The sequence below is a fragment of the Mesoplodon mirus genome (assembly GCF_964341445.2).
Source record: "Mesoplodon mirus genome assembly, chromosome: X".
In the NCBI taxonomy this organism is placed as follows: domain Eukaryota; kingdom Metazoa; phylum Chordata; class Mammalia; order Artiodactyla; family Ziphiidae; genus Mesoplodon; species Mesoplodon mirus.
Window position 1 is genome coordinate 101,767,267 of NC_138981.1, and position 12,335 is coordinate 101,779,601.

At 36.5% G+C, this 12,335-nt stretch overlaps 1 protein-coding gene across 1 annotated transcript in view; it reads left to right on the top strand.

Moving 5' to 3' along the window:
* The window catches only part of WDR44 (WD repeat domain 44), an 83,071-nt gene that overhangs the window by 34,878 nt on the left and 35,858 nt on the right, over nucleotides 1–12,335 (top strand). The window contains exons 6-10 of the mRNA XM_082609118.1: nucleotides 1,012–1,107; nucleotides 2,739–2,875; nucleotides 3,999–4,082; nucleotides 9,802–9,908; nucleotides 10,665–10,816. Coding sequence (XP_082465244.1) covers nucleotides 1,012–1,107; nucleotides 2,739–2,875; nucleotides 3,999–4,082; nucleotides 9,802–9,908; nucleotides 10,665–10,816 — 576 coding nt within the window. The remainder of the gene's footprint in view (nucleotides 1–1,011; nucleotides 1,108–2,738; nucleotides 2,876–3,998; nucleotides 4,083–9,801; nucleotides 9,909–10,664; nucleotides 10,817–12,335) is intronic.

Here is a 12,335-nt window from a genome sequence, read left to right on the forward strand (position 1 = left end):
GTGAAGTAAGTCAGACAGAGAAAGACAAATATCATATGATATCGGATATCATATGATATCGGATATCATATGATATCTAAAAAAAGATACAAATGAACTTATTTACAAAACAGAAATATACAGACTTGGAAAACAAACTTATGGTTACCAAAGGGGAAAGGTGGGGGGAGGGATAAATTAGGAGGTTGGGATTAACATATACACACTACTATATATAAAATAGATAATCAACAAGGACCTACTGTACAGCACAGGGAACTCTGCTCAATATACTGTAATAACCTAAAAGGGAAAAGAACTTGAAAAAGAATTGATACATGTATATGTATAACTGAATCACTTTGCTGTACACCTGAAACTAATACAACATTGTTAATCAACTATACTTCAATATAAAATAATTTTTTTAAAAAAAATCAAGGATTCTGTGGCCAATGGAACTTGGAATAAAATTCAAAGCACATACACACAAAAAAAGACACTATAGTCTTTTCAGAACCTTAGAGCAGAGGTCAACAGTGGCCTGATTTTGTAGGGTCCCCAAGCTAAAAATGGTCTTTATATTTTTAAAGGGTTGTTTTTAAAAAAAAGAATATGCAACAGACACTATATATGAAGCAAAAGGCTTAAAATATTTACTATCTGGCTCTACAGAAAAAGCTTGCCAACCCCTACCCTCAAGATATCCATGTGTATAGCTCTGATTAATGGCAATATTAGTGCTGGCATTTTACTGGTAGAGAACTGCTTTTGGGCCAGGTTCAAATAGAACATTTATTTGCTTTCAAGACTATTCAGACATTATTTCATGAGCAGCAACACTTTTGGTACCTAATGTTTTTCAGCATGCTGGGAATAATAAAAGACTGAAATGGAGTGCTCCATTTAAATTTTCAGTAGGCTCCATTATCTGTATTCTGGAATTCTTTAGAACTGTGTGTGGTAATGAATAATTGAATATTTATAGAAATTGATTCAGTCTACTTTCTGTTTATAAAATTATAATTTCAGGAAAATGGAAAAGCACCTGATGGGCAGACAATAGCAGGTGAAGTGATGGGTCCTCAGAGACCTAGATCCAACTCTGGGAGAGAGCTTACTGATGAGGTATAATTAGATTTTTTTGTTCTTGAAAACATAAAATATAAAGGTCATGATGAGAAGATGAAAAAATTCTAGAGATGAATGGTGATGATGGTTGCACGACAGTGTAAATGTACTTGATGCCACTGAACTATACAATTAAAAGCGGTTAAAATGGTAAATTTTGTATTATATATATTTTACAATGTTTTTTTTTTCTTTTTTTGGCTGCATTGGGTCCTCGTTGCTGCACGTGGGCTTTCTCTAGTTACCGCGAGCAGGGGCTACTCTTGGTTGCAGGGCGTGGGCTTCTCACTGAGGTGGCCTCTCCCGCTGCGGAGTACAGGCTCCAGGCGCACAAGCCTCAGTAGTTGTGGCACACGGGCCCAGCAGTTATGGCTCACAGGCTCCAGAGCGCAGGCTCAGTAGTCGTGGCTTATGGGCTCAGTTGCTCCGCGGCATGTGGGATCCCCCCGGACCAGGGCTCGAACCCGTGCCCCCTGCCTTGGCAGGCGGATTCCCAACCACTGCGCCACCAGGGAAGCCCCACAATGATTTAAAAAAAAATTAGCTTTATTGCTATTAGGCAAAAAAATCATAATGTAGAGGAAAAAATGAAAATTGAAGATTGTCTTAGTTTTTTTATTTTTAATATGCTGGAGTTTGACCTCTGACTTACACTTGCCCTTTCACATAATTATATGGTGGAATAAGTGTATTGAAAGCAAGGCCTATGTTTTATAGAAAGTGGGCTTAAAAAAAACTTGATATTATAGGTATATGTTTTTATACATATTAGATTATGTACAGTGTATACAGACTCAATGTTTAATTCTTACCTTAAAATTTAGTATACATCTATTGGCCAATTTATTCAGAATGAAGTTTTGAAGCAAAATCTTAATCTTTGTTTCTTTTAAACAGTACATTAAAAAAAATTATTGTACTTTGGAAAATGGTTTGATAGTTCCTCAAAATATTAAGCATCGAGTTACCATGACCCAGCAATACCAATCCTATGTATACACCAAAGAGAAAGGAAAACATACATCCACACAAAAAATATACATAGGTGTTCATACTAGCGAAAGTGTGGAAATGACACAAATGTCCAACACTGATGAATGGATAAATAAAATGTAGTATATCCATCCATGTGGACTATTTTTTGGCAATTAAAAGGAAAGAGATACATGCTGCAATATGGATGAACCTTGACAGCATGATGCTAAGTGAAAGAAGCCATTCACAAAAGACTACATACTATATGATTTAATTTATATGAAATGTCCAGAATAGGCAAATCCATAGAGAAAAAAAGTAGATTCGTGGTTGCCAGGGACTGGAAGGAGAGGGGAATATGGCATGACAGCTAATGGGTATATGGTTTCTTTTGGGGGAGGTAGAAAAGTTCTAAACTTAGATAATGGTGATAATTGCACGACTCTGTGAATGTACTCAGAACCATTGAATTATATGCTTTAAATGAGTGCATTTTGTGGTATGGAAATTGTATCTCACTAAAAATGTTTAAAAAATTATTGTACATTGTACTGAATGTATCTAGAAAGTTCTTAGCTTGAATTTTTGAGGATTTTGTAGATTCAAAAAGATAATTAAATTATAGGTACTCTCGGTGTTATTTTTTACTTCAGGAAATTTTAGCCAGTGTAATGATTAAGAATCTGGATACTGGAGAAGAAATACCTTTGAGTCTTGCAGAAGAGAAACTGCCAACAGGTATTAATCCTCTCACTCTACACATCATGAGAAGGACTAAGGAATATGTAAGGTATGGCCTAATGTTATTACTTATCATTTGTAGTATTTCATTCAGAGTGGTGAAAAGTTCTCTGTTTATGAACTATGAGAGTCCCTAATTTGGTTTCATTCAGTCTTCTTTTTTTAAAGTTAGAATTAAAATTAGAGTTAATGTATGTATTCTTAAACTTTTTTCTCTCTCTTTTTTAAAATGAGCTTTTTTTTAAGATTCCACATATAAGTGATATCATAAAGTATTTGTCTTTCTCTGTCTGATTTATTTCATTTAGCTTAATGCTCCCAAGGTCCATCCATGTTGTCACAAATGGCTGGATTTCCTTCCTTTTTATGGCTGAATAATATTCTTCTGTGAGTGTGTGTGTGTGTGTGTGTGTGTGTGTGTGTGTGACATTTTCTTTATTCAGCTTTGTTCTTCAAGATTGTACAATTACTTGGGGAAAAAATATATATATCTTAAATCTCATAGTATTTGGTTTGTCTTCTTTTAAAATGATTTATATTGGGTTGGCCAAAAAATTTGTTCGGGTTTTGCTATGACATCTTACAGAAAACCCGAACAAACTTTTCAGCCAACCCAATATTATACTAGAGACAATATTAGAACACATGAAGCTAAAAAGCCATGTGGGATAAACACCTGGTCTTCTGAAACCTTGCTTTAAGGATCAGAAATTTTATAAATAATTGTATTGTCTTTTTAGGGTCAGAAAGTGTCTTTAGAGTGAGGTGATTGACTTTACTGTGAGATGTATGTAGAACTAAGAAGTAATTTCTGTGAAAGCAAAGCTTTCACATGATGTGCCTGGTAAGTAAGGAGGGAGATATTTATAAGTTAATGTGTCATTTCTGTGTAGCATGTTTTGCCCAGCAAAAAGCCTTGTTTGTGTTAGGTTTTCTTAAATTCCTAAATTGCATTCGTTTGCGTTTTGTACATTGCACCTTGCTTAAAGATTCTACTCTATGATCTTTCAAGTCTTTAAATTCTCAGGGTCATCATTTAAATTAAACTTATATAAAGCATGTTAACATTTTTTTCTTACACTGATTAGCTAATTGTATACTAAGTACACACAGAGATTTTTGAGAAGTGTAGGGGAAATGGCTTCTTATAAAATGACTACTTCTTCTTGTAGTAATGACGCAGCACAGTCAGATGATGAAGAGAAGTTACAGTCTCAGCAAACAGATACTGATGGTGGAAGGTTAAAACAGAAAACGTGAGTTACAATACATCCCTTTTCTTCATTTTAGACTTTTATTTAAAAAAATATATATATATGAGAGCTGCCATATTTTAAATCTATACTCTGTCCAGTTTATATGTCCATCCGCCACTACCACTCCCTGCCCTCGGGCAATGGATTATGAGTTCCTTGAGGCTGTCTTGGTCATTTTTATAGCATCTGACATACAGTAAATGATCGATACATTTTGCATCATGCTTGTATTTTTCTGATGGTAGGCGCCAGAAGTGCTGGTAGAAGAACATGATTGTCCTTGAAGTTGTTTTTTTCCATTTCTCATCTCTCCAAATTCTATTTGTCCTTCTAAACCCAACTACGTGAGATTCTTCCTGACTACTCCAGTACATAGTAAAGTTTTTCCTGTTCTCAATTTCAATGACACCTATTGTCTACATAACTTACATTTGCTGTTATATTTTATATTATCTTAAACTGTTTTCTGATTTTAAAAAATAAGATAAATACATGTTAAACACCTAGACCATATGTTGCAAAAGGATTTTGATCACACCATTCTTCTTTTTCCCCTATAAAAATCTAGCACAGTAGCGGACATGTATGTTTTGCTTGATTATACACAAGTCACTTAATTGGCAATAATTCAGTCTAAGGCCTAAAATGAGTTCTCCACTCGTCTGATCTTTTCCTAGTGTGGCAAGTATAGCAAAGAAAGCATTGAGATTTTTTAGAGCAGGTATGCCCACAGTGGAGGTATATGATAACACCTTAGCTATTTGGACCTTGGCCTTCTAGCAATGGCAACTATCGGGAACCGGAGAATTAGAATTATTCAGGAGACATACAGACATCCAGGAAAGATGTCACTTGCTCCATGAACTAAAGCTCATTATTTTTTTAAAAGAAAAGCTCCTCAGGTTTATTCAAAGCCTTTATACTTACTTCTTACATAATTTCTAAAAATCTGGTCATCTGGTATCTGATCTCAGAGCAAAATAGAAGCAGCAAACTGACATGTAAATCAGCACATAAGAATGTCAGATAATACTCTGATTGCAAGAGAGGAATCAGGAAAATGATAAAAAAGGACTCACACATTGCACAACCATTTCACATGGCAGTGCTTTCAACTTCTTCTCATGTTGTGACATACAGAACATGGTATTATTTGCACTGAACCCTGGGGTGGGCAAACTGATGAGGCAGCTGATGGCCAAAAGAGACTGGCCCAGGGTTCTGGTTTCTCTGGGCCCTACCCTGTTGCCTTGAAGGCTGAGAGGGAAACCAATATTATGGCTCACTTGAAAACCATTTGAAAAGCCTTGAATGTATTAAAGAATAGTAAAGATGGTAACTGACCCTATTTATTAAAGAAAGAAACTTATCGAGCATTAAGTGCCATTAAAGAAGGCACAAAAGTATGTATTTTAGAAATGTTCTCATCCAAAATGATTAAAATATCTGTTTTCTTGCTTAAAGTAGTACTAAACCTATAGTTAACCAGAAAATATAACTTCAGAGTTATAGGTAGCAGAGACCTTATTGTGATTTTAAAAATGGTTTATCTGTTTTTAATCTCTATATCTGTATTTAATCTCTGTAGCACAGATATAGAGAACAAATTAATGATTACCAGTGGGGAGAGGGAAGGGGGGAGAGGCAAGATAGGGGTAAGGAATTAAGAGGTACAAACTACAATGTGTAAAATAAATAAGCTACAAGGATATATTGTACAGCATGGGGAATATAGCAACTATTTTATAATAACTTTAATTTAATTTTTATTTTATATTGGAGTATAGTTGATTTACAATAGTATGTTAGTTTTACAGGTGTACAGCAAAGTGATTCAGTTATACATATATCCATTCTTTTTCAGATTCTTTTCCCATATAGGTTATTACTCAATATTGAGTAGAGTTCCCTGTGCTACACAGTAGGTCCTTGTTGATTCTCTATTTTATATATAGTAGTGTGTATATGATAATGCCAAACTCCTAATTTATCCCTCCCCGCGACCACCTTTCCCCTTTGGTAACCAAAGGTTTGTTTTCGAAGTCTGTGAGTATGTTTCTCTTTTGTAAATAAGTTCATTTGTATCCTTGTTTTTAGATTCCACATGTAAGTGATATCATGTGATATTTGTCTTTCCCTGTCTGACTTACTTCACTTAGTATGATAACCTCTAGGTCCATCCATGTCGCTGCAAATGGCAGTATTTCATTCCTTTTTTTATGACTGAGCAATATTCCATTGTATATATGTACCACATCTTCTTTATCCATTCCTCTGTTGATGGACATTTAGGTTGCTTCCGTGTCTTGGCTATTGTGAGTAGTGCTGGTATGAACATTGGGGTGCATGTATCTTTTCAAAGTATGGTTTTCTCCAGATGTATGCCCAGAGAAGTGGGATTGCTGGATCATATGGTAGTTCTTTTAGTTTTTTAAGGAACCTCCATACTGTTGTCCATAGTGGCTGTACCAATTTACATTCCCACCAACAGTGCAGGAGGGTTCCCTTTTTTCCACACCCTCTCCAGCATTTATTGTTTGTAGACTTTCTGATGATGGCCATTCTGACTGGTGTGAGGTGATACCTCATTGTAGTTTTGATTTGTATTTCTCTAATAATTAGTGATGTTGAGCATCTTTTCGAGTGCTTTTTGGCCATCTATATGTCTTCTTTGGAGAAATGTCTATTTAGATCTTCTGCCCATTTTTTGATTGGGTTGTTTGGTTTTTTTGATATTGAGCTGCATGAGCTGTTTTGTATATTCTGGAAATGAATCCCTTGTCTGTCACTTTGTTTGCAAATATTTTCTCCCATTCTGTGGGCTTTCTTTGTTTATGGTTTCCTTTGCTGTGCAAAAGCTTTTAAGTTTAATTGGGTCCCATTTGTTTATTTTTGTTTTTATTTTCATTACTGCAGGAGGTGGATCCAAAAAGATCTTGCTGCGATTTATGTCAGAGTGTTCTGCCTATGTTTTCCTCTAAGAGTTTTGTAGTATCTGGTCTTACATTGAGGTCTTTAATCCATTCTGAGTTTATTTTTGTGTATGGTGTTAGAAAATGTTCTAATTTCATTCTTTTACATGTAGCTGTCCAGTTTTCCCAGCACCACTTATTGAAGAGACTGTCGTTTCTCCAGTGTATATTCTTGCATCCTTTGTCATAGATTAATTGACCGTAGGTGGAGTATAATCTATAAAAAGTTTGAATCACTACATTATACACCTGAAGCTAATATAATATTATAAATCAACTATACCTCAAAAAAAAAGGTTTACCTGGGAATTCCCTGGTGGTCCAGTGGTTAGCACTCCGCACTTTCACTGCCGAGGGCCCAGGTTCGATCCCTGGTTAGGGAACTAAGATCCCACAAGCCGCGTGGTGTGGCCAAAAGAAAAAGGTTTATCATCTGTGTTTTATGATTATCAAAAGTAATACAGAAATGGGTAAAAAAGAAAATGAAAGTCTCTCATACTCTCACCCCCAGAAATAATCTTTAGGTATGTTCACCATAGATTTTTTTTTAACTTACTTATTTTTGGCTGCATTGGGTCTTCATTGCTGTGTGCAGGCTTTCTCTAGTTGCGGCGAGCGGGGGCTACTCTTCTTTGCCGTGCATGGGCTTCTCATTGCGGTGGCTTCTCTTGTTGCGGAGCACAGGCTCTAGGCGCGTGGGCTTTACTAGTTGTGGCACGCGGGCTCAGTAGTTGTGGCTCGCGGGCTCTAGAGTGCAGGCTCAGTCGTTGTGGCGCATGGGCTTTGTTGCTCCACGGCATGTGGGATCTTCCCGGACCAGGGATCAAACCCGTGTCCCCTGCATTGGCACGTGGATTCTTAACCACTGTGCCACCAGGGAAGTCCCCACCATAGAATTTTTTTCTCACAAAAGTGAAGTTATACTGTGTCTATAGTTTATTGACTTTTTAAAAAAAATACCTATTATGTAATGGACATTTCTTCATATCAGTACCAGTTGTAACATATTGTATAGTCTTTCTGTCAGTTAGACATGGGAGTTTGGTGCTGCAGATAAAATAGTTAGGAAGACAATTGTAGCCTCTGCCCTCACAGAGCTTCCAGTTAAATAAGAGAAACAGACACTAAACATGTAATTACACAGGTAAATCTAACTATGTTTGTAGTAATTACTATAAAAGAATATATGGGGTGCTATGGGAGTGTATAACAGGAAAATCTGTTCTAAAGAGTCAAGGAGGGCTTTTTTAAAAGAGAGCTATTTGTTCTGAGACCTAAAAGGTGAGTAGAAATTAGCCAAGGCAGAAGTGTTCCAGACAGAAATAACCACCCATTCAAAGGCCTTGAGGTGACTAAAAGCTTGGTACATTTCAAGAACTGAGGTTAGGGCTTCCCTGGTGGCACAGTGGTTAAGAATCCGCCTGCCAATGCAGGGGACATGGGTTCGAGCCCTGGTCTGGGAAGATCCCACATGCCGCGGAGCACCTAAGCCCGTGCGCCACAACGACTGAGCCTGCACTCTAGAGCCCGCGAGCCACAACTACTGAGCCCACGTGCCACAACTACTGAAACCCGCACGCCTAGAACCCGTGCTCCACAACAAGATAACCACCGCAATGAGAAGCCTGTGCACCGCAACAAAGAGGAGACCCCGCTCGCCGCAACTAGGGAAAGCCGTGCACAGCAACGAAGAACCAAAGCAGCCAAAAATAAATAAATAAATAAATAATTTTTTAAAAAAAGAACTGAGGTTAGTCTCATTTATTTTACTGCGTTCCATTGTAAGGATATACCATAACTTATTTATCCATTCCTCTGTTAATGACAATTCAGTTTATCTCTACTTTTTATCTATTCTAAACAATATTGCAGTGAACATCTTTGTATATATGCTTGGCAACTTTTTCAAATACTATCCTAAATTTCATGAGCTCCCGTGAATTGGTAAAAAATTTACCCCTGGTTTGTAAATTTTGTTCGGTTTTAAATATCATGTATGGTGCTTTGTTTTTTATAATTTTTATAATTTTATATATAATTTTATATATAATTTTATAATTTTAATATATGAAATTTGAGACTTAGATAATTGAAAAAGCAATAAATAAGTCCTATTTATGGAAGCCTGAGATGCATACTTGCATTACCTACTGGGAAAGCTCAGCCTAACTATATTGCATGCTAATACCCAAATGGAAAGGGAAGGGACAAGGGGCATCTTAGGCTACCAAAGCATTTTATTTTATAAGTAAATACCTCTTTACAGTTTCTTTGTATTGGTAAAATATGTTCTTAAGGATGACTCCCTAGAGCAGTCTTCTCAAAGCAATTCTCTTGCAGATTCATGGCCTCACCCCCAGACCCTCTAAATCACATGGTCTGGGGATGGGGCCCAGGTATCTGCACTTTAAAACACACCCCTCCCACTCCATTCCCACCAAGTGATTATTATCCACCACTGAAAACTAGTGCTCTAGAGGATATGATATTGTACATTGGGGGGAACTGCCTATATTTCCTTTGTAGCCATATTGATTTGAGTATATCGATTCCATAGAACAAGGGATTTGGGAACTCAAAGACCTACTATGTATATAAAAAAGGAGTTATTTCAAAATGATACACTTTACCAGTCACAGCTCATGAGATTATCTGTGAATTGTTGAACTTTTACAATTAGTTGAGTTAATAAGAAGTAATTTGGGTTGGGTTTTTTGGGTTTTTTTTTTTTTGGTATTTTTGTTAAGGACTCAACTAAAGAAGTTCCTAGGAAAATCAGTAAAGAGAGCAAAGCACCTTGCTGAGGAATACGGCGAACGTGCTGTAAATAAAGTTAAAAGTGTTAGAGACGAAGGTAAGTGAAATAGAACATTTCAACTGAATACTTAATTGATTTGTAATCATTTAAATTTAGCCTGTAGTTTGTAAGAAGCATTCTATTTTATTGAAAGTAATAAACCTTAATAGCTAATATCTTAGCATTTCAATAAATCATGTTACTCTCACTATCAATTTTATGAGTGGGAAGAAAAATGAATTTATGCATCTTAAACATGAATTTGTACATACTTTGTGACTAGGAACCTGGAAGAGTTGAGTGTTCAGTAATCAGTTGTAAATTCGTTTTGTAAGGCTATTTAGTGTTTATAAATATTCTCAAAATTAGGTAAATTTTCTGAATTTCCACCCCTTAACTTCCTATGCCTTTGTTATAATTGTGCTCATTTGTTTTATTTAATAAACACTTATATAGTATTTATTCTGTGCCAGACACTGTTCCAAGCACTTTCACCTGTGTTAACTCATTTAATCCTCTTAAAAACTCTATGAGGTAAGTACCATTATTATCCCCATTTTATAGGTGAGAAAACTGAGGCACAGAAAGGTCAAATACCTTGCCCATAGTCACACAGATAATAAATGGCAGAGCTGGATTTGGACCCAGGCAATCTGGTACCAGACTCCATGCTGCTAACCAACATGCTATTTAGTAATAGACAGATTTTGCTTTTCCAATTAATGAATTTTCTTGGTAAGCAGTAGATATGAAAATATGACAGTAGCAATATCTATATTAGCTAGTGCTGATTTCTATTGCTTTTCTATTCAGTGTTTCATACTGATCAAGATGATCCTTCATCAAGTGATGATGAAGGAATGCCATACACAAGACCAGTTAAATTCAAAGCAGCACATGGCTTCAAAGGACCTTATGATTTTGATCAGATCAAAGTGGTACAAGATCTTAGTGGTGAACATATGGTAAGCAACCTTTTTTATTTTTCAGGATTGATTCTGTTTTCATTGAGAGAAATACTTTGGTTTCTATAAAGCTGATGTCTTATGTATATAATTTCGCTAGCCTGAGCCATGAAAAGTGAATTGATAATAATATGATTTAATGAATAGGCAATGAAAAGTCTGTCTCGAATCATTGTTCAAGAAGTGACTTATTGAATAAGTAAACTCTAGGCCTGTATTATTAAGAAAGCTATGCAAACTTTCTTTTACCAGAGAAAGGTACCAAACTTTAAAGCAGTTAATGGTGATCTGTCACTTTGAACAATGTTTAAAATGCTCCCTAGTATATTTTAAATAATTTATACAAATATTTCAGAAGCTCAATATATTTTGTAAAGTGACAGTTAGAACAAGGAGAGAGGTAGAGGTACAAGTTGTCCGTCAGAGTTAAAATGTACCAAAGTAGATATAAATTTCACAAATACATTACAGTTACCCTCTGAAAATGCTAGGAACGCAGGGAAGGCAGTAATAAACTCAGAACTGGGTAAGTGATACTGTTGGTCTTTGATCAGGGAATCTACTTATCTATTTAGATTTTAAATCTAAAAGTTGGCTTACACATATCAGTTGGCAGCCAGATTTGAATTTACTTTGGTGCTTATAATCTACACATAAAACGTTTGAGTTGTATAGCACAGGGAACTATATTCAATATCCTGTGATAAACTATAATGGGAAAGAATATGAAAAAGAATGTATATGTATAACTGAATCACTGTGCTGTACAGCAGAAATTAACACAACATTGTAAATCAACTATACTTCAATAAAATAAATTTTTAAAAAAGTTTCAATTGAGGGCTTCCCTGGTGGCACAGTGGTTGAGAGTCCGCCTGCCGATGCAGGGGACGCGGGTTTGTGCCCCAGTCTAGGAAGATCCCACATGCCGCGGAGCGGCTGGGCCCGTGAGCCATGGCCGCTGAGCCTGCGTGTCCGGAGCCTGTGCTCCGCAACGGGAGAAGGCACAACAGTGAGAGGCCCGCGTACCGCAAAAAAAAAAAAAAAAAAAGTTTCAGTTGATTATAGTAACTTCCTTAAGGAATCTGATGAATTTCCTTGTACTGTATTGATTCTTTTTCATTATTTCCAGTTTTTTTTTTTTGTTGTTTTTGTTTTTTTTTTTTTTTTTTGTGGTACGCGGGCCTCTCACTGTTGTGGCCTCTCCCGTTGCGGAGCACAGGCTCCGGACACGCAGGCTCAGCGGCCATGGCTCACGGGCCCAGCTGCTCCACAGCATGTGGGATCTTCCCGGACCGGGGCACAAACCCGCGTCCCCTGCATCGGCAGGTGGACTCTCAACCACTGCGCCACCAGGGAAGCCCTATTATTTCCAGTTTTAAGTAAATCTCATTGCAGTAGGCTCCAAATGACAAATTTCTTAACATACTTGAATTTTGTGGAAATGAATGTTATTCCAGTAAATAAACTGTTACCTCTAACTTGGATGATCTTTTTGACCTGCATAGATGTGTGTTAT